Genomic DNA, 26,882 nt, shown 5'->3' with positions numbered 1-26,882 from the left:
TCTCAAAACTCCCGTGTAACATTCTATACTTGCGACACGGGAGAAACAATTTAAAAGCTTCGTCACCTGCAGCTTTACCAAGCTTCTTGGGTACAGGAAAATTACGGCGCAGCTTAACGCCTTTACGAGACTACGTAATCGATTCTAACGAATATTAGATGCCGAGGGCTTGAACAATTTGGGAAAATCGTGGACAAAAACGAATGAGTCGGAGAGGGATCATGTAGGAGAGAAACTACCGCTTGCCAGATTCCCTGATACCGTATTCCCATCGCATGCCGATCGTTCTAGCCGCTTTTTTCTACCGTCGACGTAGGTAATCGAGCGACCAGCGATTAAGAGGGTACCATCCAACCCTCAATGGCGGACTAAAAAAATACTTTTTTCCTTCGCAGCTGTATCCGCAGCGTGAGAAACTGAGAAGCCATAGACAACAGCTACGGCAAATCAGTGATTAGTTGCGCGCATTTCGGAAGATCTGTTTTTACTATGCATCGAAAAAAAAACTAATTCGATTCGCAATAAATATTGTCACTTTGACGGATGTTCGTACAGCGACACGTCTCGCAATACAACTGACAACCAGGAATACGAAACATAAATTTTTCGGGGAACCAGGTAGATTGCGTCTATCGATTCGAGGGACAGATTTCATCTTTTAAGAAATATAACGCTGAGGCTGTACTTTTCCTCAACTTTTTCATATTTTTCAAGCTTGCAATATTCGTCTATCCCTAATTCCTCACACGGCTCGATCAGAAGCAAGCTATTTGTGTTCTATCGAAAACCTTGGTTTTCATTATCGCAACTCTATCTTCTAATCTTAGAAACGAACGGTTTCCGTCCAAACCGCCCTTAGACACGTTCAGCGAACGCTTCGGCAAAGATCACTCAATTATTTCAGCATCGAAGAAAAAAAGGTTGTATTTTTTACCCACACGCGACGAGTCGAAAACCCCGTATTCGCCCGACTGTCTCCGGGGTCCCAAACTGTCGTCATAGGTGCAAACGTTATACGTGTGGATGGTACCAACCAGTGAGTACATATGTATTCTTCGGGGGTAGCGAGAGAAGGCGCGTTCTAAACTTGGTGACACGTTTCATCGAGGTCCTCGAAACTTCTGACGTTGGATGAAAATCATATTGTACCTAAGGAACACGTCTGTCATTGGGGCGCGGTTCGAGAAGTAGAAACTCTGCAGTTCTCCTTTACACGATATGTCAGTTTACTATTTTCATATCAAACTGGGTGTGTGCCCACGTAGCAGATTGGAACATCGGTCGTGCGCGAGTCTCTGCAAAACCCACTTCTAGGACATTTACGATATTCCCCTGCACCTGGGGCTCGCCCTGAGTCGGTTCACCCGCCGGCCGTATAACCGAAAGCGACTGGCCGTTCTTCCGCATTCAATCTCCAATTTCTAACAGCTATCTTGTTCCAGGAGTGCGAGGCTTGCGAGACGTATCGATAAAAATACCTCTAGCGGTCGCACCTGGCTCCACGGTTACTATGACCTGTCAGTATGACCTAGAAGCGGATCTACTCTATACGGTCAAGTGGTACAAGGGGCGCAAAGAATTCTTCAGATATGTCTTGAAGGAGCTGCCGCACACTAAAGTCTTTCCTCTTCCGGGTGTCAACGTCGACGTGAGTATGCTTTGTCGCCTTATACTGCCTGACACGAATCCATATGCATGCACCCTGCTTTTTTTGCGGGTTCCTTCCTCTTTATGTCTGTAGGGATGATATTTCAGATTATCTTCAAGGTTCCGGTAGGCGGTGTGCTTGTAAAAATCTCTTGCGAATTCCCCTCAGCTTTCACTGAATCGTTTCTTGAGATACATTTTTTTCGTATTTTGATATATATATATATATATATATATATATATATATATATATATATATATATGCATATATATATGTATGTATCTTGCCGAAATCATAGAAATATGTATACATATAGAGTGTCATTTCCGACACGGTGATATCCGAGGATAGAAAAAATACACTTACTGAACGTGCACTTTCATCACGGTTTGATTCAGTTTATACAGTACAGGTCACCTTATTTCTCAAGAACTCTGTAAATATTTAAGAGAAATTTCAAATCGTCAATTAATCGATGATACTTTTCTGCCACTTTCTTCTATAAGCTGGAATAGTTTTCATGTATTAACACGGGTTAAATAAAAGAATGTATCTTGAAAACTGTAGCAGATAAATTGAACAGTGTAAAAAAGACATCACGCAATAAGATATTTCATCTCCGAGTGTTATACATGCTAAGATCTAGCTATATTATGGAAAGCATCTAAAAAAAAATTATTTGATAAAGTGACCCAGTTAACAAAGACGACCCCAATATATCAAATATTACACTATCTGCAGAATTCAGAGAAGTTTAAATATTCCGACGCTTTACATCGAACAGTCATTTATATTTTCGACCCTTTCAAATTGTCGAAGCGTATTAACGATACCGACGTGCGCTAAATGTGCGGATACTTAAGTGTATAAGCCTCATACAATATCAATAGGCTTGGAGATGAATTTTGTGTAAATGCGGATGAGGGGAGGTGGGAGAAGGGCTGAGGGACGTCGAATCAATTAGCACGACGGGATTATGCGTGTCAATAATTACCTCTGCAGGCCATTCTACAGAATCGACCTGTTTTGTAAATTTGCGTCGATTGCGTGTGTGTGTGATATAGATATAGATGCACGCGCGGTGGATACAAAATAATAATCAGCTCCGCGGTATTCGCGTCAGGTTTTGTGGTTCAGCGGTATAATTCGAGGCGATTAAAATTACGCCTGTATTATCGGCACTTATGATGCCTGAATAGCGTTGAAACAGGTGGATCGTATAAAGTTGAACAGGGTTAAACTTGGGCAATAGACGATACCTGCCCGTTTAACTAACGTCACTCTTGGAGATGGCAAGGGTATAGTAGGAAAGTTCGCTAGACACGTTGAAAAGATTTATCGTTGCCACCCTGACATTCGGGAAGGTGTATTGCCTGTACGCACACGTAGGCACGCCGAGTCCCTGAGTAACGAAGAAAAATTGTACTGGAAAATATAAAGTCTTTATTGGTCTTTCAACTCCTGTTACGAACGTGTAAAATACAGGTCGTGACGCAGGCTTAGCCGCCTATTTATTATATTCGCACATCGATTATCCAGCGTTTATGAATATGCGAAACTCGACTCGAGCGCCTTTATAACGTGCGGCTCGCCTCCTTAACCCGTGTAAAATGTGTATTGCAATATACATGAAACCCCGCGTCTTAACCACCTGCAGTATATCACGCGGGCAGAGCACCAAGTTTATTGAGCATAACCGTCACCGACTAATGAACGATCCTGTAATAGAAAATGAGCTTCTGCGCTGAGTGAGGACTGACTCGTGTCAGCGAAATTATAAACGATTTCCCGCTGGATTTGTTGCGTCGGAAAACAATGGACTTGCACCGATTCGAAGGTAACCACACAACAAAGAGAATTGATCGTTTGATAAATGCCCCATCACTGGCACTAGATTATTAACTGAAATTTCGAGCGTAAATTATATTAGCCATTATATGTAGACCATATCGAAATTTTGATAAATGGCCGTTTATGCCGGTATGACTTTTGCTATCATACTACAACTACTTTTTTTTATCGGGCCACACACGGGAACTCGGATATCTAACAATTTTCACGCTCTGTAATTCGGTCTGTACCTCGACCATCATTGTTCGTAACCTGTTCACCGTATACGAATTACCAGTTACTTTTAAAAATGTCGTGAAGAAAAATTGTCACGCTAGCATTAATATTCATTCGTACCATGTCATGAATAATTCGTTGAATGTGATATGCTACGAAGTTGGATGTATATTTAGCGGACACTCGATGAGGCAGCAGTGTAACAAAAATCGTTCAACAACCAAGCACGTATAGTGCATAGTATTGGTCCCAGTGGAAATATCGCATCGACGATCAGCATCTCGTAAACAAAAACACTTAGGAAATACTGACTTTATTATAACGCGATAATTTGTTCGTCATGATCGTGCTCGTATTACAATTTTTGGAAAGACGGCAAGAAATTTTCCTTCCCATCTAATTTCTAAATATTGTATCTTTGATGTGTGCAATATAACGAGCACATTTTAGCTATATAAGACGAACAAGACGGATATTGCAGATAAAGGGATTTTTCGTTCGCCCTTGCGCGTACCTTGTATGCAGAAAAATCGACGCCTCGTCGATTTCACGCGGCTGAACGGATTTAAGTGCGGAATAAGGAAATAGGTGTTGATCGAAGCCAGATCGAGAACGGGAGTCGTATATCATACATGCATCAGGCAGATCTTCCGTTGGCCCGGTTCATTGTCACGTTTTCTATATATGTACCAGATCCGAAGCTGTAAATTCACTCCTCTCGCTCCCTTTTCCGCAAGGAGTCTCGAAAGGCGGCTCCCGGCAGAAAGAGATTCCACTTCACCACCGCAGTTCGCGTATTCAAATCGGTGTTCGTACATCATCCGTAATATTATCAGTTTATGCTCGCTTTTATTCCTATAAAGAACGCCTTAGCTCCTTCCCTCTCGCGAATACTCATCTACTATATTTTTCTCAACTATCTCTCGAGTATTAAATTCACGCCGATCACGCCGAAGCAGAGGCTCGTCTGCCAGAGCACTATTTATCCGATTTATCCGGCTATACGGTGTACACCTGCATCGCGGGTTACATCAAATCGGTAAATAAAAATGATACAGTTTAGGCATTCGAGTTATCAAATTTCAAGCTTCGCAGAGTCGCATAAGTTAAAGCTCTGATCCTACCGTGTCCAACAAATATGGTGTCAATATTTATTTCGGAATCGTGATAACGAGCGCAAATCTTTCTATCTGCCTTCTTCTTTTTCTCCTTCTCTTTCTCTTTCTTCTTCTACTTATTCTTCTTCTTCTTCTGTTTCTTCTTCCGTTTCTTTTTATTTCCTTTAACCGTTTATCCCCAACCTCAGTCTCAAGAACGTGCTTATCTCCCCTCTGTTTGTACTCAAACTGGATAACAGTTGGGTCAGGGACATTTCCACAGCATTGACAACCCAATTAGATTCATACACACCAATGCTGTTTCACGCCAACGAATCTTCGCACGTAACTTTAACCCAAAGACGCTTTTCTCAATTTTTTCGCGATTTTTCTTCACCGTTTCGGTATGAATCTTGTAGCTCTTTTCATTTTTGGACTCTACCGCTACTCGATCGTACATGAGTGATGAAGTTAAAGCGTGTGAGCTCCTAAAATACAGCGAAGAAAGAAACGCGACTTGAATGTGATTTTTTTCATATCTCGTAAAAAAAAAAAGACCAAATTGATATTTCCCGAGTGATCGTTGGACCGCTTTCGTTTCATCATCTGCGATTACAACAACGTCAGGCAATATTTTTCTCAGCACGAAGCTACCAATCTCGGAGAATAAATGTATTTTTATGATCGATTTCGGACGAGTTCCAGGTCAAATATTTTCCGTCCCATAAAACAGGGTCGTAATTTCAGATTGGGATTCTTGAGATTCAGGAAAAGGAGATCATTCCGCGCCAGGATGTTTAAATCTTGAAACTGAAACTTGCGTTGGTTCCATTACAAGCGTCTAGTCCGGATTAAACTTCCGTAAAGTTTCAATTTTATTAGAAACCAAAAGTATATTCAAATCCATGCTTCGAAATAACGTTTTACACGCATGTACGATGTATCAATTTTTCGCACGATTCATTTTACATTAAAACGAAAGTACAGGAAGTGAGTTAGGTATTATAATAAAAGCGTGTATACACATCATTGCGAATAAAACGAAACAAAAAAAGTTTCTGAAGTTGAGAAGTTTTTAATGCCGGACCAAAATCACATTTCGCAAATGCAGTTTGTGCCTCTCATAACTCCGGTAATTGTGATTCTATTATAACTTTAATGCCGGCCGGCTTGTACGAGGATATAGGTATATACCCAATCTCCAGGCGCGACTTTTATCCATTCGAATATACAAACATCGTGCTGCGAACTCTGCACGGCCCGATGCACGCAATCGAAATTGCATTGAAATTAGAAAATACAGATTTCGGAGGTATACCGGAGGAGATAGAATCAATATCATACACTCGCGGAACGAAAAGTGTGAATAATTAAAGTTTGGAGAATTAATATACACACAATCGGAATCGTACAGAGTGTCTTCACCAAGTTATTGACAAACCTCACGCAACGTTTGCCGGAATTAAACCCACCCCTCCTCTTCCCACCGAATTACATCACGTCGTACACATCCTGTGTCGAAAAATTGCTCGATAATTAATAATTACCGAAACGAGAGAAACGACGTAACGCGAACTGTCGCCGCAGGTAACTACGATTACCTAACAAGTTAATTGTGTTTTCCGAGAATCTAGAAAGCCTCTTGTGAGGTAGGATTTTTACAGGATGCAACACGCGATAGGCTGCTTCAGATTATGCTTCCTGTTCCTCTTTCCCAGCGGTATAACCCGCACATACGGTTGGACGTGTAATACCACGACGGTATAAGGTATACAGTCGGTATCTGTGTACATATAGGTGATTCTGAGAAATCCGACGATGTAGCGGCATCCATACATATGCTACATACGTAATAAGTAATACGACGTATATTTTATGCAAAGTGAAAGACACTCGCTGTTACTCCTGCTTCTGCTTCTGCTTCTGCCTCGGTGTCTTCCACGTCACGACACGCGCCCTTCCTATTTCCTCCTCGCCTTTTCTCTTCGTCGGCTCTCATCTTTCGACCCCGGCGCCGCCGACTGTCACTCCGAATCCTCCGAATCCTCCGAATCCTCCGAGTCCGCCGCCCCGGAGATCGGGGGAAATTCGCAAACGCGATATGTGATAAACAACCGAGAGTGTGGCGCCGTTCACGTCCGAGAGAAAGGCGGGATCGATCTTAGAATTATGTTAAGGAAACGTCTACTGGGGTGGTGATGAGTAAGATAAAGTAACGGGTATTTTTGTTATTTACTCTTTACCTTTTTACTTTATTCATTTTGTTTTCTTTTTTCTTCTGTTTCAGACCGCATTGAGCGACTCGCATCATGTTGTCCTGCACGACGTACAATCCGATCTTACTGGCAAATATCGGTGTGAAGTATCCGCTGATGCACCGTCTTTTCACACGGAAATGGTATCCAGCTACATGCACGTTGTCAGTGAGTATGCCTTGTCGATTTAGATTTTTCATTCATTTTCAACTATGCCGAGTCATCGTGAGAAATAGAGTTCACTGAAAGCTTTGAACCCTCATTCATACTCCGTAATACATTCGCTTGTAGTCAGCAGACATTTCCACCTGACAAGTTTTGTGCCGTATAAGCAAAAAGTGCGATTATCTGCAAGTTCAGAAACTTTGTTATAATATTTAACAAGGTAAGTAACCGCGTAAGAAATGTTAGAAAAAAATTATACGTGTAACTTTAAACGTGTAACCCGCGTCCGAATTTTATAAAACTTTTTTGTTAAATTTACATACCGTGTTTCATCCAATATACAAATTCGTTCGAATTATCGCATATTATCTGATATAAATTTCGTTAAAACTGTTACATCCGTTTATTGAACAGAAAATTTCGAATGTGATTTATACAATGTTTTCTACCCATCCGGCTTCCCACTTTGCATAAGTCAATGAAAAATCGCCAAGAATTTATCTGCACTAAAAAATATTGCAATAACACCATGGTAAAATTCACATTCTGCGAAGTCCCGTCTTCTACAAAAAGCCGGCTGGAATGAATTTCCGCATTGCATGGTAAAACAGTGAGAAGTCACCCAGATTATCAAAATCTTCTTAAACTCAACTGCATACCATGATCACCCAGATTATCAAAATCTTCTTAAACTCAACTGCATACCATGATCTCCAGATCCTATACAAACACTAGGATTATTTTTATCGTATAAAAGTAAAGGTAGTACTCGATCTGGCGAGTTGTAATGAATGTGTGAGAGAAATCCATTTCCTTGGTTCCAGCTGAAGTCCTTGATAACATATGGGGCGTGTCCGGTCATTCATAAGTAAAATGGCAAACGTCTCGGAAACTTGAGATCGAATCTGGCTTTCGACCCGGAAGAAAAGCGCTCGAGATTTCATGAAATTCTTTGCTTTTTGAGGTCATGAATTTTTCACCATTTTTCGACAATACAGTCGTTCAAAAATATTTAACGACCTACAGAGGAATCATTAGTCAAATGAATCCTGTATGATATTTTCTACATTGTAGTTTTAGTCGGGCCTATTTATCGTCGCCCGCAGAGAGTCGTAATGAGATGAAAAAAACGTCGCGTGAAAATGAGAGTTTCTTTCACGCGTTTCTTGAAATTTTGTTTTTCCCTATACATTTTTTACGCCCATGTGCTGCAGTCCTTCATCCCTCGCTTCGGGTAACCCTATTTTTTGCCACCATTACCATATAGTAAATTCGCCACTGTCTGCAGCCGTAACTGTTACAATGTCACATCTGGTGCCAACGGTACCGTAAAAAGCTAATGTAGTTCGGTCCCATGAGTCGAATTTGCCTGAAACTAGGTCATTATAGTACCGAGGTGAGAGCAATTCCTTTTTAATGACCGACTCCTGAAATAATTACCACCCATAAAGTATGTATTACAAATACATTACTGGACGTCAAAAATTACTGATTTCACTCTCATTATCACTATTATTATTAATGTTATTCGCGTCTTAGTAAGTAGGTACATTTATTCATGAACGATGCCACTACTGCTGTTCTTTTGAAATAAACCTTCCGCTCTTCCCTAAAAATATGTCCTTGAAGCAGAACATTTTGTTATCTGTGGACTGCGCATGAAAGAACAGCCGATGTAACGTGAACCTGAAATCACCATAGTAATAAAGCTTTATTATACCAATAATGTATTACATCGTAGCGTTTTTTTAATACCTTAATTCAACGTTTGCCCATGAATTGAGCGTAAACTTGAAAGTCTTACGGCCTTATCTGTAGGAGAAGAAGCAGCCTTTCAACATTCGCGTATCGGTTTTTATCCAGTAACTTCAACTATCGGATGAAAAAAGTGAGTCACGAATTATTCGGTCAGAATTGCTCCCGTATTCCGTTTTTTGTTTACCCTATTTCTCCTCTCCTGTTCATCGTTTTTACTCCATTATTCAGTGGTGCTTGTGAATTTGAAGGACCGAAATTTTCCAGACCTACCGGAGGGGGATCCAGAGATTCGCGTCGAGAAGATGAAATACGCTGTCGGTGACGTGGTGCGTGGCAACTGTACGTCGCCACCGGGGAATCCCCCGGCCAACGTTACGTGGTCCGTAAACGGATTACCGGTACGTATCTTTGAGCGGTTCAAACGTCGTGCGGATTGAAAGGCCGCGGGCCGCAAGCCGGGGTCGGGGGTCGTGATGCTGGGCTGCGGGGAGAGACAAAGAGACACGTATCGATATGCGTCGAATTTCATAAGATTCATTGCAAACTCTGATGAGGAGAGAATGTCATGCACAATGTTCAAATGTAAAACAATTAATAGAGTTTGGCCATGACATTTTTATAAATTATGATCAAAAGTTGTATGTAGTGTACGATTTTTTATTGCAATCAACGACACTGACTTGTTACCTAGCTTGATCTAATTATTTTTCCTATTTTATTTCAGGTTTAATATAGCTCTCGCTAAATATCTGTTTTAAATCTGCCTGCAGACCAGAAAATAAACTCCATAAAAAGGAACGGTTTTTCAACTCTCTTGTACGAAGTCTTTGATTTTAAAGAAAAGTAGATAGCTGAGGTTACATCTTACTATAGTAGAGCGTCGATTATCCGAACTAATTGGGACCGGGAACCATTCGGATAACCGAACAATATGGAAAAAAAAGGTTGATTTGTTCAATGTAGATACATACGAATGTATTTCAAACAGACGAACTATCTTCTTATTCTATACATAGTACTTTTGGTTAACATTCCTAACGCTTACGTAGTAGAGAGTGTATAAAATATATGTATTGAGAAACAAGTGTCTATACTAATATTAATATTTTATAAGTGGCAGGTGTATGTACATATTTGGTTTACTCCTTTGGAAAAAAGTCCACAATTTTCCTCTGTTTTACAACGGAAGTTTGGCCTGTTATTCGAAAAACCAGGAACTAAATAATCTTTCGGATGATTGACGTTTCGGATAAATCAAATCACCATCCGGATAATTGACGTTTCGGATAACTGATGTTCGGATAATCGACGCTCTACTGTAAATTGACAAAAACAAAAAACGCTGTCCATTTAAGTGTAAATTATAGTAAATTATACGTGAGGTTGAAGAAAATATAGACGTATGAATGTGTACGCAAATCTATGTAAACATGTCGATGTCTAATCGTATGTTCAGGTAAATTCGAGTTACTCTCGTTCGTCGCCATCTAAAGCGGAAAATCCGCTGGTATCGGTTGTTGCTGGACTGGACTTGGAAATTGCCCCGGATAGTTTCAACCACGGGAGACTCCACATCACGTGTCGAGTCAACGTGTTTGATTTGTATACAGCTCAATCCGAAATATTCGTAGAAGAGGAGCGCCCAAGATTAGCATCTGTTCTCGGAACTCGCGAATCATCCTACACCGGTAATGTTATATTCCTGATTATTTTCAGAAGGTAGAAAGAAAACGGATGAGAAAATAAAGAAAAATAAATGTGAATAAAATCAATTTCCATTCACAGCCAAGCTATTCAGTAAGTAATACGTTAGAGTTCAATTCGTAACGAAAATAAATGCAAATGACTTTTTTAATACGTAATTTTTCAACCTTTAACGTCTACTTAGTTTTCGCTTACCGGGTTTTGATTGCGTTGAATAATTAATCACTTTTGAACTAAAGGATGCCAAACTTAGCGAGCTCTTATAAAATGATCGTACATTGATAACGAAATTCTCTACCATTTTCTGAGCATTGTGAAGCCGTTCTGCGGCACCGTTATACCGGAGATTAATGCATTCCACAGGCTGTAATATCTGAAAAACTTTATGTACACTTTTCAGCTGTATTAAAAACACGTTTCTAAAGATTTTTAATGAAAAGTTCTCTCGTAAAATTCAAAGGAATCAGATATCAACGTGTACGGTAGCCGCATATAATTGAATAAAAAAAAAAAACACCGCAAATCAGGATTTCTTGTACTAGTTTATACAGTAATAGTCCACCATGACTACCGTGAATATTAAATCTGTATGGTCCATAACCCGGTGAAGTCATCACGTGAGGAAATGCCAGAATTGACCCGATAAAAGAAAAAGTGGCTAAAAAGAATGAAATTCTGACTCTCGTCAATTGCAGGATATTCCAAGAAGCCCAATTGAGCCAGTTACGAAATAAGTCTCTCTCAATTCTCTTCATTCTTTTCCCGTTTTCTGCCACCGAAATAGCTGTATAATAATTCTTATTGTCCGTGAATTTACATGTGTTAAAACCGAGAAACAATATTTCCATATACTTAACCAATACCATGAGAATTGTATGTATATAAATACATCTTTCACGGTACAGCATTGAATTTGCAGTTACGTATAAAAAAATTTAATACCCTGCCGGTGACTCCAAATAATATCGGATCATTTAATGTTCTTAGTAACAAGGCAAGCCAGTATACAGCTTGTTCAATTAAATAATCTACATGTATATTATACATACGTACGGTTTTACAGGTATTAAAAACTTCGGACTCGGTATAGTACTAATTATAACCTTATCTCATGTTATTAATTAGTAAAATAAATAAGCTGTGAGATGTGTAACCTTCCGTTTACTCAGAAATGGTGAATAACTTTTTCTTGCATACCTTACGCGGATACAAATTCAGATCGGCGTTAAAATTCGTTGGTTGCGATTAGTTGAGGCTTGTACTGATGAATAAGATTACGTCCTATACACTCCTATGTCAGCATCCGGTAATTAACTCGTTTTTTTAATCATCTAATGTATTTCTTCCAATTACCCAGTCCACAACATTTATTTTGGTATGTAGTGGCATTTATATATTGCCGTATATTTTATTTCTTTTTATTCTTCTATGATTCCAGTTCCAGTGCAAAGTAATTATTTTTAAAGTTTCTTGATATTTTTCGGTAAACGTTTGGAAGCGCCTCATACAAATCCTAATCATCCTAATACAAATGTAATGATATTCAGGTAAACGAATGGTAGTTTTCAACCAATAATATTTTGATGACAATTGGATTTAATCCGATTTCAAACGGAGACTAGATCTTTACCGTATATCTTTTATTTCCTGCAGTGACATGATTAGTCGCAGAACTTATTAGATCAAATTGTTCAGAAGTATATAATTCAATCTATTTTTTCATACAAAGTTAATTCAGGCTTTCATGATTATAACACTTCTACTTTATTAATTTTTTTCCTTAGGCACCTTTATCACAGCTGTGTGTCAATTTGAAAAGAAGTTATTAGTTTTTTACATTTTACTTAAAACCGGTTACGGTGGATTTAACAAGTTTTTAATGTACACTGCTTAGTTCATGTAATAACTCTTAACGGGTACTAAACAACCGTTATAATGCTGAATCCGTAAACTCCGATCAATAGATTGTGATTTGAATCATAAGTATGTCGAATGAAAAAGTATAACTTGATTTCAGGAAAGGCCGGACGAAGAGTTGAGCAGTGGATTTTCATGGTAGCAGTAACGAACCTACTGTTATACAGCCTGAGATAACACCAAAGAACGTTCAGTTGATTTTACGCGTTTAAGTGTACTGGGAATGAAGAAGTAAATTGTTTGTAAAACTTTGAAAATAATTAAAAACCCTTTTGTTGAAACATTATCGTGTGTATGTTATTCGTGTAGATGTGTAGCACTGCCGGAAGAGCCGTGTAGTGGCATTGATTTAAATAATGTAACATACACCTACGCGCCATTAGAGCGTCAAAAGCGAACAAATTTCTTCCTCAGATTAAGACGACGGGGTTTTTTTTCAAACAAAATGGATACGAACATTCCCTAGTTATACTGGCATTCGTCATCAAAATCGCCCAACACTCGTACACCCATATATTTTCGCAGACCAAAAACAGGACTAGAAGTAAATCCGTTTTGAAATGTCAATTTATTTTTGTTGCATGAAATGTTAATGTTAATTACATGTATATGCAATAAACAATGTAAAATACTACATATATGATATTAAATACATAAACTAGAAATACGTCACGCTGCACCGAGTGTACGCTGTGTGTCACGTGCAGAGTTTGTATAATAAAATATTCACATACAATCGAAAATAAATATCGATGTTACGTTTGTGTCAATTTGTAGTATTAACATGAAGAAGAGTTATAGTCAGATAAAAAAATAAAGGTGGGAGGGGGCAGTGGATTTCACATGAAACATTCTTAATGAACGATGAAAAATATATTACAAGTATGTGAAATTTATCAATAACTGACAGCATTTTCACAGAAACTCCGTAAGAGCTTCCTGCGAGCTATGCATGCTGAGTTACAAAGGAGCTCAAAAGTTGCGCCGTGAGAGCTTCCTCAAAGCTGCTAAAAGTGTAGCTTCCTCAAAGCTCGCATGAAACTTTTCTTGCTGAAAAATTTCGGAGCGTTCTAGAAGTTCATCGAAATAAGTTCTCTGGGAACTTCGTTGGAGACTGTCTGAAGCACTATGTATGATCACTATATGGTAATTGTGAGTATTGTGACTACAGTTTGGTAAAATGCTGTATTGATTAATTATTGTGACTTTTAATTTATTCGAATACTCAATTCATTACTGAAGTTCGCTTTTGCAGAAATTTAAAAATTACAATCTAATAAAAAACATTCATCAGGTCTAAATGGTTTGGTAGAAAATACAAATCGTATCGGTTATTTATTAAATTCAGTGTTGAATATATACGTCTAAAATGTCGTAGGAATTTTTTTAAACTAGATTTTTAATCGAAACCAATCCAAATGCAATAGGGTTCCTTTTTCAAAAGTAGACGCTGAGGAAGAAGGAAATGAAGTGAGTATAGAGAGAGAGATGATCCCCGGCTATTGATCATTTGGAAGTAAATAAAGCTTGCTCCTAGAAGTAGGCAATTGTTTTCACATATGAAAAGTTGCCCATCTATCTCCAGGAGCTTGACACGAATTCAATGCAATTCACGCTTTACGTAAACCGTTTCCACTGATTGAGGGTAACAGTCAAACGTGATCAGGTTTAAAAAAGTGAAATCCGAGTATTTGTTATAATATCCCAATGAAGCTATCCTACAGCAAACGTTCTACAAATACGTCCGCAAATAAAATTTAACTAATTATCAATGTAGATGTTTAAATATACCCGCCTTCAAATCTACAGGACTGCAGTCTTGAAATCGTTGGGTTAATAACATTGGCAGCGTCGACCCGAGCTTCGATTAGCCCATGGATTGGCCATTGAAGTCGATCTTGTCAGTAGTAGTTGGTAGCAGTCTGTACTCTGTGGTCGATCTGAGGTTACGCTACACCAACAGTTGACGTCTCGTTGGCCTCGCATTTGGAGGTTAAGGTAATCATTTCTCACGTGGATATCTGATTACCACGGACGATAGAAAATATAAACAAACTTCACATTACAGCTTGGAATTTGGTGTACCCAAAGTGCCACCACAATGAACGAGCTTGATGCAGAAGTTGTTAAAGTTGGAGACTATGTTGTCGTACAAAGACAGAATTACTACAAGCTCCATAAGGTGACGGCGAATGGAAATTTACTACTGGGTAAAGACCAGCTGGAGATGAGTAGTATAATTGGTAGACCAATGTGGACAACGTATAAAATGGAAGCAAAGGTGACTGGGAAGAGATTATACACTTTGCTGGAGACTAAAGAAGTTGAATCGCTATCGAAAGACTTGAAGAGTGTGTTACCCAGTGGGCTAGACAACAGAAGCATCATTGACGACGGAACGTCGCAACAGTTATCAACCGAAGATATTGTGGGATTAAGGGAAGCAGGGAAGTCGAGTAAAGAAATAGTTGGCAAACTGATAGAGAATAGCAAAACGTTTCAGAATAAAACTGAATATTCGCAAGCCAAGTATTTGAAAAAAAAAGAAAAGAAATATTTTGAGTACATCACGATTAGAAAACCTACAATACGGCTAATTCAAGACATTTATTTTCGAATGGATCATCAGAAGATCAGCAGTCTGAGGATGGATACACTAGCTCAGCTCCTTTCTTATTCTGGCGTTAATGCTGATGGGCTCTATATGGTCTATGACAGTGGTTCTCAAGGGTTGCCCGCTTCAGCTATGCTTCATCGCATTGGCGCAGGAACAAATGGTAAACTAATTCACATGCATCCAGGAAATATTCCCCAAAGAACATTGATTCAAGCAATGAACTTTCCCGAGGAGCAGCTGCGTAGAATGCTTACTGTTAACATTTATAGTCTAATACGTATGTATTACCAGGGGACTGAACAATTTCTAGAAGTATCAAAGTACAAAGCAAAATCTGATACCCTGAACGTAGAATGCATTGTATTGGAATCCAATGACACTGACTTCACAGAAGATGTGGCAAATCCTAAGGTGCCCAAGGCTGAAGCTGAAGTAAAGGCAGAGGGGATTACAGAAGATAATGCAAGCAACAGAGCTGTGAACTCATTCGAAAGCAAAGGGTTGAAACGCAAGCTTAACGATGCACCAAGTCACGAACCACCTAAAAAACCTAAATGGCTTATAGAAACACAAGAGGCTGTTGAGATTATGAAAGTAACTAAAGCTGACGGTCTAGCTATCATAGCTAAAGAACATCCACTTAATATAATCAAAGGTCTTCTGCCATTTTTAGGAATCTCTAGGCCATTTGTTATTTATCATTCATCTCGAGAACCATTACAGGAAACTTACGTCGCTTTGAAGCAAAGATCAGATGTTATTAATTTAAGGTTATTCGCCAACTTCTTACGGTCTCATCAAGTATTGCCAGATAGGACACATCCTGACATTTTGATGAGTGACACAGGTGGATATTTATTGTATGGATATTTAGTTGACTAAGCTTAACACATAAACTTCCACAATACACAGTGATCAAAACACAACACAGTTGTGGCACTTTTAGTGAAAATTTCAGGCTATTTTAAACCATATAGCATACGGCTGACAAAGTTGTAGAGAAAAACTTTCTCACGAAATAACAAACTGCAAATAAAATCAGTGATTTGATACAAGGTCCAAGTATAACAAAAGTTATTTTTGAGTATATTACAGTACCAATAATTTGTGCAAATCTTATTTGAAAATAGTTTTTGGAGAAATTTCCAGTGCTAGCTTCATGTAATTTAATAAGAATTCCATTCATTATATTAAATGACATACAATCAAGATGAACATTTCTTATAAAAGTATAAATATGCAAATTATATCAATTCGGATGAAGATATACGTTATTAGGCCAACTGCATCTTACAAATGAAATCCGTTGTATTGTTGACTTAGTAAAAATTTCAGAGCATTCAATAATCAATCTGCGAGAAAAATAAATTTTGTCAATCTATATGTAAAACTATATATTTGATCCTTGCGTAAATTGCAGGTAACGATATTGTTAATTAAATATCGATACGTTTCGTTAGAGATGCAGGGCTTGCCTGAGACCATACCTCCAATTTATTCCATTTTGTACCTAATGTGTATTTATCAACGCATCGTATGATTGTACTTTCAGTTGGTAATATCAGAATCTGCTGCAACCCTGATCGACCTACAGCGTTGACTGTAGATACCTATCGTATATCTGTCGTATATACATATTTGGACCTAGATTGGAAAGTGCATTTTACATCGTACAACGATATACCTATAATGCTGTTGGGAAGTGAAATTAATGCCGAAATTTGAATTCAAATATTTCCTTAATCCAAATACGAACTGGTCCGAAATTCCAATCCAATATCCATGTTATCATGCTGTGCTTGACTTGAATCATGTTTTAAACAGTTTTGAAACGAGTGTTGCGTGAGTGCATTACGAGTGCTTCAATATCTAAGTACAACATATTCACGCAGCCTTGCCCAAAAAATCGTTAATTCCCGCTTGGCAGCCGTTGGCGTTCAGTCGCGTTCAATCACGTTGGTATCCATGCTCTCTACCGTATCGTGCTTTCGCCAAAGCTCAAGCGACAAGCAATCAGGAAAAAGTGAACTGAGAGAAGAGGCTAGTGAATTATTGACAGTTTGATAAGCGGTATTATTTGGGCATTAGAAGCCACGATATAAGCAGTGATAATGAGGCCAGATTCGAGGAGTATCTCGTTCACATTTCACCGCTCGGCTTTAACCGCAAACAACACCTCAGACGAGCCGAAAGAGTCAAGAAATTTACGTCGAAGACTGCAGGATCGTTTTGACCAAGAATGCCCGTACAATTTGGCCAACAAAGAGTCACCTTCAAAAAAACGTACTTCCAAAAGTAGGGCTGGTTCCTTAACTCCCGAAAAAGGATGGAGTAATTTAAGCTTGAGTAACGTTTCGGCCGACTCAAGACGAGCCTTCAGAAATGGAGCTGAAAAATTATCCAAGACCATCTCTTCGGTTCGAATGACTTTTGGAACAATTTCTCAGGTTTGTGCGTGGTACTATAATATATCTGAATTCTTTGTAACTTGTCGTCCCTTTTTTAATAACTGCCTTTCAACACCTTTTACTTTTTACTTCATGATAGTAAAATACCACCTGCATGAAATTCAAACGATTGCTACAGCCATTGAATTAAAAATCTATTCAAGCATTTGTCTTTATATCTGTCTGTATCACTGTGCATTGGATTGTGATTTTTGTGGAACAAACAATAACATGCTCCTTTTTCTCTATCAAGAAATTTAGAAGTTCAACACGCAGGAGGCAACGTTTAGAGGAATGCCACTCCCCCACAATCTCTGCGACACCTCAAACTCGGTCTCGTCATCTGTTGGGCAGGACACCAACAAAACTCTACAGTCCATTTGGCATAGAGTCGCCAAGGTCTGCTTGGAGTAATTCACCTGGAAAAGAAAATGAGGATTCCAGTGCCATGCATAAACTTACCAACGTTGAACAAAAATTGCGCAAACCCTTTCAACTAACCAAAGCTAATGGCTTTACTACGTTCAGATAAATTCTGAAATCAATACATCTATCGCACAGATACTGATTACTAATTAGCACATTTTTTCACGTTTATTAATCCTTCAAAGGATAAAAATATTTCATTCCCAGCAAGATATATTGCTGAATGCTGCTACTTTTATTGTAAGATAATTGATGCCTTAACATTTTTTGATAATGCGAGCTTGTGTGATTTACATGTTTTATAGATAGCACGTCAGAGCTAATTAATGATCAATCTGATTACGACTGGTGAATTTACAACTAAATTTTTAAAAAAAGTCAAATTACGGCTTTATTGTTCAAAACACCGTCGAAAGTTATCATGCTGTTTCAAATCCAAATCATAATTTGCTATCCACAACTTGGACGTACATTGAAAAAATGAATCTTCACTGCCTAATTGATATTGACGATAACTTATTTCACAACAAGTCTATGTTTTAGGTCTCACTCAATGGAAAAAGCATTCGTGACAAAGGAACTAAGAAAGGATGGAAAATATCGGTTTCTGATATTTGAACCGACTGTAGCTGTTTTACAATTTCTTGTTCAAAATGATCATCGCAGGGGGACATGATTATAATTTACGATTAAAAATCGTGTATCTCTTCTATATACCAATTAATTATTCCTTCTGTTAAATTTGCGTTGACGATTCCGATATTGATTGAAATTAAACTTGAACTTGTCATCCCTCCAAATTGTACTGTAATGATAAGACTTGAGCAGCATATTGTATAAACCCCCTGCCTTGTATTGTATTTTCAGTATTTATTGTTCGTAAGACAAATGAAACAGCCAACTGTGTTGGCTTATAAATGAAAAAAAATCCTATTAATTTAATATTTAAAGTACTACTTAATTTAGTAATTAAATAATAACTCATAACGTATTGACAACTATGTTGGAATTAAGAAGTAACATATTTATCTAAATGATAGTTTTAGATATTTTGTCTTGATCGATTCAGGATCAACTTAATCTCAGCGTATATCTTGTAGCTTTTTCACTCACTATGCCTGGTAGAGGCTATTTTTTCTACAAGTATATCCTGGACCATTGGGTGCATATGATGCAAACCATTTTCAAGTATTATTGCTATGTACTACGACTGTGTAGACTATTGGCTAATTTTGTTTCACAACTGAGCATCAAGCGTTCAAATGAATATACGCCACAATTAAAAGTCTAAATCTGATATTTTAAAAGAAAACAATCGCAAATGAACACCTTTAAGTACTAGACAGTCGAAATTTCCATTGGGATTTAAGCCCACATGCACACTAATTTTCGAAAATTTGATGAATAGCAATGAAAACAAAATAAGAGAAAATATTTTAATGCGAACCTGTCTATGGAAGGATTGAGTATGATTAATTCGACTGATTAATGTAACGATCCATGATATTTTATTTTTATTATTAGTTTGTTTTGTATCTCTACAAGTTTCATTTTATTGGCGTAAATAAACTGGCGTGCTTTTAACACGTGGTACTGTTTCAAATATAATTCATATTTAATCTACGTAAGCTGGCAGTGCCAGATTTCATAATTTTCGGAGTATAGTTATTGTATGACGCAAGTTTCGACTTAACCAATTGAGTTTTCCTTGATGCAGTGTACACCACTGCGTACTTTTTCTTCACCTCCAACCTCCTCGTGGAGAGGTCCTCCTCCTCGTCCACCCCTAACCGCCTTCCACCACGTCCAACTACCTCCAACTACCTCTTGAATTTCTTCCACTATGTACAGATGGGCGTCGCCAGTAACTTGTTATAATGTTGGTGGATGACTCTAGATGGGGTGTTTCAAAACTGTCTATAAATTGGGTGACATTCGTATTTTTGTTTTATTGTGGATTATCTCGCTTCGCGGTGGTCGTCCAAAAAAAAGTCCGTGGAGCTGAAGGTAGCAGCCGGAATTAGCAGCCTATTATTTTAATATTTATTCCAATAAGGTAGGGAAGACCGTCAACCAAAATTTCGTAAAGTACTTTGGACCCCCATATTCTTTATAGAATCCCGAGGATGAATCTGGATTGCATTTTCATACTTTCGAAACATTCAACACGTTTGGCTGCTAACTTTGGCTGCTAGCTTTAGGTTCATAAAAGTTCTCAACAAAATATCTACCGCGAAAAATTTTACACGAAATTTCGTCATCTACTTTGAAATACAATTATTTTTTATGTAAAAATCTGATTTTATTCATTCTTCTATGTTCTTTTTTCGATTCGCTATAACTTTCGAAATACTTGATGCATATTTTTGCAAATTTGTGTATTCGTGTTCCACAAAAGTTGCCGGAAACCGGGGCTGGTATTGTGAGCAATGAAACCCTCAAAATTACGATTGGCTTTCAAAGTGCCGCAAGGATAAATCGACACTAACCGTGTCATTTGGAAGTTTCTTTCGTGGACTTTCATTATGCCAAAAAAATTTACACTTTGACCATTGTTCTTTGACAATACGGCAAAAAAATCTGGGAAAAAGTGATTTCCGATTTCATGTGGAAGACCCTCCCCTGACTAATCAGACGCTCCGTAACTCAGAAAACGCAGCGAAAAGAGCGTAGGACCGACAGGAGAAAAATGGCAAGCAGAAAAGCACCTGCTGAAAAATGTCGAAAATTCAGGTTCTGGTTTTTTGGCTGTAACTTCTGATGCGTTGATCGCAGCGTATTGGGACTGCGCCCAATCGATTTCTCTCGCAAAATTACGTCGACATAGCGCATGCAAGAATCTATTCAGTCAACGGCTGACCATCGAAGGGTCTGGCCGCTTGAGTCTGGAATCGGCATGAGAGATGAAGTGTGTATTTCTTGTATGAAACGTGAAAACTAAAAGCATTATACATCGTATCATATCATCATACATCGTACACCATACATCATACATCATACATCGTACATCATACATCATCATACATAGTATCAAAGTTCGAAACCATAGTTTGGATGTCGGACGTTCAGAAAGTGACGTCACCAATTCAAAATCAGCTAGCCGAATTCCTCAGTCTGGAAACAACCGCGCAGTAGAGCGGACGGATCAGAGTCGCGCTCCGCAAATTTCGAGTACCGGGTTCTCAACCTCCTGAATCCCGCGCTTCGGGTCCGCTACATATTTCGAGTACCGGGTTCTCAACCTCCCGGATCCCGCGCTTCGGGTCCGCTACGCTGTGAAACTCGACTTCCAGGATAAGCGCTCCGTGGTTCCTGGTTCATGTTTACAATAAATTATTTCAATTCGTTTTTCGCGCAACCCCAAATTCGGTAGCAGTCAGTCCGCTAATAAAATTTCTCGACTTCCAGGATAAGCGCTCCGTGGTTCCTGGTTCACGTTTACAATAAATTATTTCAATTCGTTTTTCGCGCAACCCCAAATTCGGTAGCTGTCAGTCCGCTAATAAAATTTCTCGACTTCCAGGATAAGCGCTCCGTGGTTCCTGGTTCACGTTTACAATAAATTATTTCAATTCGTTTTTCGCGCAACCCCAAATTCGGTAGCTGTCAGTCCGCTAATAAAATTTCTCGACTTCCAGGATAAGCGCTCCGTGGTTCCTGGTTCACGTTTACAATAAATTATTTCAATTCGTTTTTCGCGCAACCCCAAATTCGGTAGCTGTCAGTCCGCTAATAAAATTTCTCGACTTCCAGGATAAGCGCTCCGTGGTTCCTGGTTCACGTTTACAATAAATTATTTCAATTCGTTTTTCGCGCAACCCCAAATTCGGTAGCTGTCAGTCCGCTGATAAAATTTCTCGACTTCCAGGATAAGCGCTCCGTGGTTCCTGGTTCATGTTTACAATAAATTATTTCAATTCGTTTTTCGCGCAACCCCAAATTCGGTAGCTGTCAGTCCGCTGATAAAATTTCTCGACTTCCAGGATAAGCGCTCCGTGGTTCCTGGTTCATGTTTACAATAAATTATTTCAATTCGTTTTTCGCGCAACCCCAAATTCGGTAGCTGTCAGTCCGCTAATAAAATTTCTCGACTTCCAGGATAAGCGCTCCGTGGTTCCTGGTTCACGTTTACAATAAATTATTTCAATTCGTTTTTCGCGCAACCCCAAATTCGGTAGCTGTCAGTCCGCTAATAAAATTTCTCGACTTCCAGGATAAGCGCTCCGTGGTTCCTGGTTCACGTTTACAATAAATTATTTCAATTCGTTTTTCGCGCAACCCCAAATTCGGTAGCTGTCAGTCCGCTGATAAAATTTCTCGACTTCCAGGATAAGCCCTCCGTGGTTCCTGGTTCACGTTTACAATAAATTATTTCAATTCGTTTTTCGCGCAACCCCAAATTCGGTAGCTGTCAGTCCGCTAATAAAATTTCTCGACTTCCAGGATAAGCGCTCCGTGGTTCCTGGTTCACGTTTACAATAAATTATTTCAATTCGTTTTTCGCGCAACCCCAAATTCGGTAGCTGTCAGTCCGCTGATAAAATTTCTCGACTTCCAGGATAAGCCCTCCGTGGTTCCTGGTTCACGTTTACAATAAATTATTTCAATTCGTTTTTCGCGCAACCCCAAATTCGGTAGCTGTCAGTCCGCTGATAAAATTTCTCGACTTCCAGGATAAGCGCTCCGTGGTTCCTGGTTCATGTTTACAATAAATTATTTCAATTCGTTTTTCGCGCAACCCCAAATTCGGTAGCTGTCAGTCCGCTCATAAAATTTCTCGACTTCCAGGATAAGCGCTCCGTGGTTCCTGGTTCACGTTTACAATAAATTATTTCAATTCGTTTTTCGCGCAACCCCAAATTCGGTAGCTGTCAGTCCGCTAATAAAATTTCTCGACTTCCAGGATAAGGTTGCTGGGTGAGTAAAACACTTTTATAATATTTGATGGCAATTGTAATTATATTTCATCTGAAATATTACAAACTTGTCACGTTTACAATAAATTATTTCAATTCATTTTTCGTGCAAGCACATATTCAGTAGCTATGAATAATCATGTACAATTTATTATATTATTAATTGATTGATTAATTACATTAATCCTTACACAATATTTTTGATATGTTCCTATACTAAAAATATTCATTACTATTCCAGGCATTACCCGAGGTGGTCGGAGGTGGACGAGGAGGAGGACGAGCTGGACGAGGAAGAGGACCACGTGGACGAGGAGGAGGACGAGGTGGACGAGGAGTCGGCGGGGTGGGTCGTGGGAGAGGACCTCTCCTCTCCTCAGAGGAGGGGAGGGGGAGGGGCAGGGAAGGGGGAGAGGGGGAAGGGAAGGGAAGGGAAGGGAAGGGAAGGGAAGGGAAGGGGTGGGGAGGGGAGGGGAAGGGAGGGTGGCGGGGAGGGTGTGGGAGGGAGGGCGGGGGAAGGGCGGGAGGGAGGGAGGGAGGGAGGGAGCGGGAAGGGGCGGGCGGGCGGGCGGGCATGTTCTGCTCTATTAACTCTAACGGGCTTGCACTGACATCCGTACTCCCCTCCCTCCCTCCCTTCCCCCCCGCCCTCCCTCCCTCCCTCCCTCCCTCCTTCCCTCCCTCCCTCCCTCCCTCTCCCCCTCTCCCCTCTCCCCACTCCCCTCTCCCGCCCCCGCCCCCTCCCCCCTGCCCCTGCCCCACCCCCTCCCTTCCCTTCCCGTCCCTTCCCCCTCCCCGCCCACCTCTCCCCCTCCCTGCCCGTCCCCCTCCCCTCCTCTGAGGAGAGGAGAGGTCCTCTCCCACGACCCACCCCGCCGACTCCTCGTCCACCTCGTCCTCCTCCTCGTCCACCTGGTCCTCTTCCTCGTCCAGCTCGTCCTCCTCCTCGTCCACCTCCGACCACCTCGGGTAATACCTGGAATAGTAATGAATATTTTTAGTATAGGAACACATCAAAAATATTGTGTAAGGATTAATGTAATTAATCAATCAATTAATAATATAATAAATTGTACAAGATTATTCATAGCTACTAAATATGTGCTTGCACGAAAAATGAATTGAAATAATTTATTGTAAACGTGACAAGTTTGTAATACTTCAGATGAAATATAATTACAATTGCCATCAAATACTATAAGAACATTAATTAATTAATTAATAATATAATAAATTGTACAAGATTATTCATAGCTACTGAATATGTGCTTGCACGAAAAATGAATTGAAATAATTTATTGTAAACGTGACAAGTTTGTAATATTTCAGATGAAATATAATTACAATTGCCATCAAATATTATAAAAGTGTTTTACTCACCCAGCACAAATCCTCGTCCTCCTCGTCCACCTCCGACCACCTTCAACCACCTCAGGTTATACCTTGAATAGTAATAAATATTTTCAGTATAAGAACACATCGAAAATATTGTGTAAGGATTAATATAATTGAGTAATTGATTAAATAATTAATTAATAATATAATAAATTGTATAAGCTTATTCGTAGCTACTGAATTTGTGCTTACACGAAAAATGAATTGAAATAATTTATTGTAAAGGTGACAAGTTTGTAATATTTCAGATGAAATATAATTACAATTGCCATCAAATATTATAAGAATATTAATTAATTAATTAATAATATAATAAATTGTATAAGATTATTCATAGCTACTAAATATGTGCTTGCACGAAAAATGAATTGAAATAATTTATTGTAAACGTGACAAGTTTGTAATATTTCAGATGAAATATAATTACAATTGCCATGAAATATTATAAAAGTGTTTTACTCACCGAGCACAAATCCTCGTCCCCCTCCTCCTGAATCACCGAGATTACCCGCAATCACCCCTAACTACCTCCAACGAAAACCACCAACCACCTCGAGTTATACCTCGAATACTAATAAATATTTTCAGCGTCAGAACAAATCAAAAATAATGTGTAAGGTTTGATATAATTTTTTTATCGACATATTTTACCAAAAAGATTATGAGAAGATTGTAAAGTTATAGAAATTTTATTAGCGCACTGACAGCTACCGAATTTGGGCTTGCGCGAAAAACGAATTGAAATAATTTATTGTAAACATGAACCAGGAACCACGGAGCGCTTATCCTGGAAGTCGAGAAATTTTATTAGCGGACTGACAGCTACCGAATTTGGGGTTGCGCGAAAAACGAATTGAAATAATTTATTGTAAACGTGAACCAGGAACCACGGAGCGCTTATCCTGGAAGTCGAGAAATTTTATTAGCGGACTGACAGCTACCGAATTTGGGGTTGCGCGAAAAACGAATTGAAATAATTTATTGTAAACATGAACCAGGAACCACGGAGCGCTTATCCTGGAAGTCGAGAAATTTTATCAGCGGACTGACAGCTACCGAATTTGGGGTTGCGCGAAAAACGAATTGAAATAATTTATTGTAAACATGAACCAGGAACCACGGAGCGCTTATCCTGGAAGTCGAGAAATTTTATCAGCGGACTGACAGCTACCGAATTTGGGGTTGCGCGAAAAACGAATTGAAATAATTTATTGTAAACGTGAACCAGGAACCACGGAGCGCTTATCCTGGAAGTCGAGAAATTTTATTAGCGGACTGACAGCTACCGAATTTGGGGTTGCGCGAAAAACGAATTGAAATAATTTATTGTAAACGTGAACCAGGAACCACGGAGCGCTTATCCTGGAAGTCGAGAAATTTTATTAGCGGACTGACAGCTACCGAATTTGGGGTTGCGCGAAAAACGAATTGAAATAATTTATTGTAAACGTGAACCAGGAACCACGGAGCGCTTATCCTGGAAGTCGAGAAATTTTATTAGCGGACTGACTGCTACCGAATTTGGGGTTGCGCGAAAAACGAATTGAAATAATTTATTGTAAACATGAACCAGGAACCACGGAGCGCTTATCCTGGAAGTCGAGAAATTTCATCAGCGGACTGACAGCTACCGAATTTGGGGTTGCGCGAAAAACGAATTGAAATAATTTATTGTAAACGTGAACCAGGAACCACGGAGCGCTTATCCTGGAAGTCGAGAAATTTTATTAGCGGACTGACAGCTACCGAATTTGGGGTTGCGCGAAAAACGAATTGAAATAATTTATTGTAAACGTGAACCAGGAACCACGGAGCGCTTATCCTGGAAGTCGAGAAATTTTATTAGCGGACTGACAGCTACCGAATTTGGGGTTGCGCGAAAAACGAATTGAAATAATTTATTGTAAACGTGAACCAAGAACCACGGAGCGCTTATCCTGGAAGTCGAGAAATTTTATTAGCGGACTGACTGCTACCGAATTTGGGGTTGCGCGAAAAACGAATTGAAATAATTTATTGTAAACATGAACCAGGAACCACGGAGCGCTTATCCTGGAAGTCGAGAAATTTTATCAGCGGACTGACAGCTACCGAATTTGGGGTTGCGCGAAAAACGAATTGAAATAATTTATTGTAAACATGAACCAGGAACCACGGAGCGCTTATCCTGGAAGTCGAGAAATTTTATCAGCGGACTGACAGCTACCGAATTTTGGGTTGCGCGAAAAACGAATTGAAATAATTTTTTGTAAACATGAACCAGGAACCACGGAGCGCTTATCCTGGAAGTCGAGAAATTTTATTAGCGGACTGACAGCTACCGAATTTGGGGTTGCGCGAAAAACGAATTGAAATAATTTATTGTAAACGTGAACCAGGAACCACGGAGCGCTTATCCTGGAAGTCGAGAAATTTTATTAGCGGACTGACAGCTACCGAATTTGGGGTTGCGCGAAAAACGAATTGAAAT

At 39.3% G+C, this 26,882-nt stretch overlaps 3 protein-coding genes across 4 annotated transcripts in view; all 3 read left to right on the top strand.

The window, feature by feature from the left end:
- LOC124213873 (uncharacterized) overlaps positions 1 to 12,897 on the top strand; it is a 30,695-nt gene extending 17,798 nt beyond the window's left edge. For both annotated transcript variants that reach the window (XM_046615575.1, XM_046615576.1), the window contains 5 exons: positions 1,443 to 1,648; positions 7,100 to 7,235; positions 9,255 to 9,388; positions 10,447 to 10,678; positions 12,712 to 12,897. In XM_046615575.1, coding sequence (XP_046471531.1) covers positions 1,443 to 1,648; positions 7,100 to 7,235; positions 9,255 to 9,388; positions 10,447 to 10,678; positions 12,712 to 12,788 — 785 coding nt within the window. In that variant the 3' untranslated portion in view covers positions 12,789 to 12,897. The remainder of the gene's footprint in view (positions 1 to 1,442; positions 1,649 to 7,099; positions 7,236 to 9,254; positions 9,389 to 10,446; positions 10,679 to 12,711) is intronic.
- A 1,317-nt stretch (positions 12,898 to 14,214) lies between these two features.
- On the top strand, positions 14,215 to 16,475 carry Trmt6 (tRNA methyltransferase 6 non-catalytic subunit). The gene is made up of 2 exons (XM_046615574.2): positions 14,215 to 14,609; positions 14,680 to 16,475. Exon 2 carries the CDS (start codon positions 14,713 to 14,715, stop codon positions 16,108 to 16,110), a length of 1,398 nt encoding a protein of 465 aa, XP_046471530.1. The 5' UTR covers positions 14,215 to 14,609; positions 14,680 to 14,712; the 3' UTR covers positions 16,111 to 16,475.
- A 299-nt stretch (positions 16,476 to 16,774) lies between these two features.
- LOC124213874 (uncharacterized) lies at positions 16,775 to 19,709 on the top strand. The gene is made up of 2 exons (XM_046615579.2): positions 16,775 to 17,675; positions 17,929 to 19,709. The coding sequence occupies exons 1-2, from the start codon at positions 17,340 to 17,342 to the stop codon at positions 18,205 to 18,207; spliced, it is 615 nt and encodes a 204-aa protein (XP_046471535.1). The 5' UTR covers positions 16,775 to 17,339; the 3' UTR covers positions 18,208 to 19,709.
- The last annotated feature ends 7,173 nt before the right edge of the window (positions 19,710 to 26,882 follow it).

Source organism: Neodiprion pinetum, chromosome 3, assembly GCF_021155775.2.
Source record: "Neodiprion pinetum isolate iyNeoPine1 chromosome 3, iyNeoPine1.2, whole genome shotgun sequence".
NCBI lineage: Eukaryota > Metazoa > Arthropoda > Insecta > Hymenoptera > Diprionidae > Neodiprion > Neodiprion pinetum.
This window is presented reverse-complemented; position numbering and strand designations above follow the sequence as displayed.

What these genes read in the sequence shown, in the direction of transcription:
- Trmt6 (XM_046615574.2), top strand. Translation starts at nt 14,713, where the DNA reads ATGAACGAGCTTGATGCAGAAGTTGTTAAAGTTGGAGACTATGTTGTC.
- LOC124213874 (XM_046615579.2), top strand. Translation starts at nt 17,340, where the DNA reads ATGAGGCCAGATTCGAGGAGTATCTCGTTCACATTTCACCGCTCGGCT. An exon ending in CTTTTGGAACAATTTCTCAG is followed by an intron (nt 17,676 to 17,928) that starts GTTTGTGCGTGG and finishes TTCTCTATCAAG; the next exon opens with AAATTTAGAAGTTCAACACG.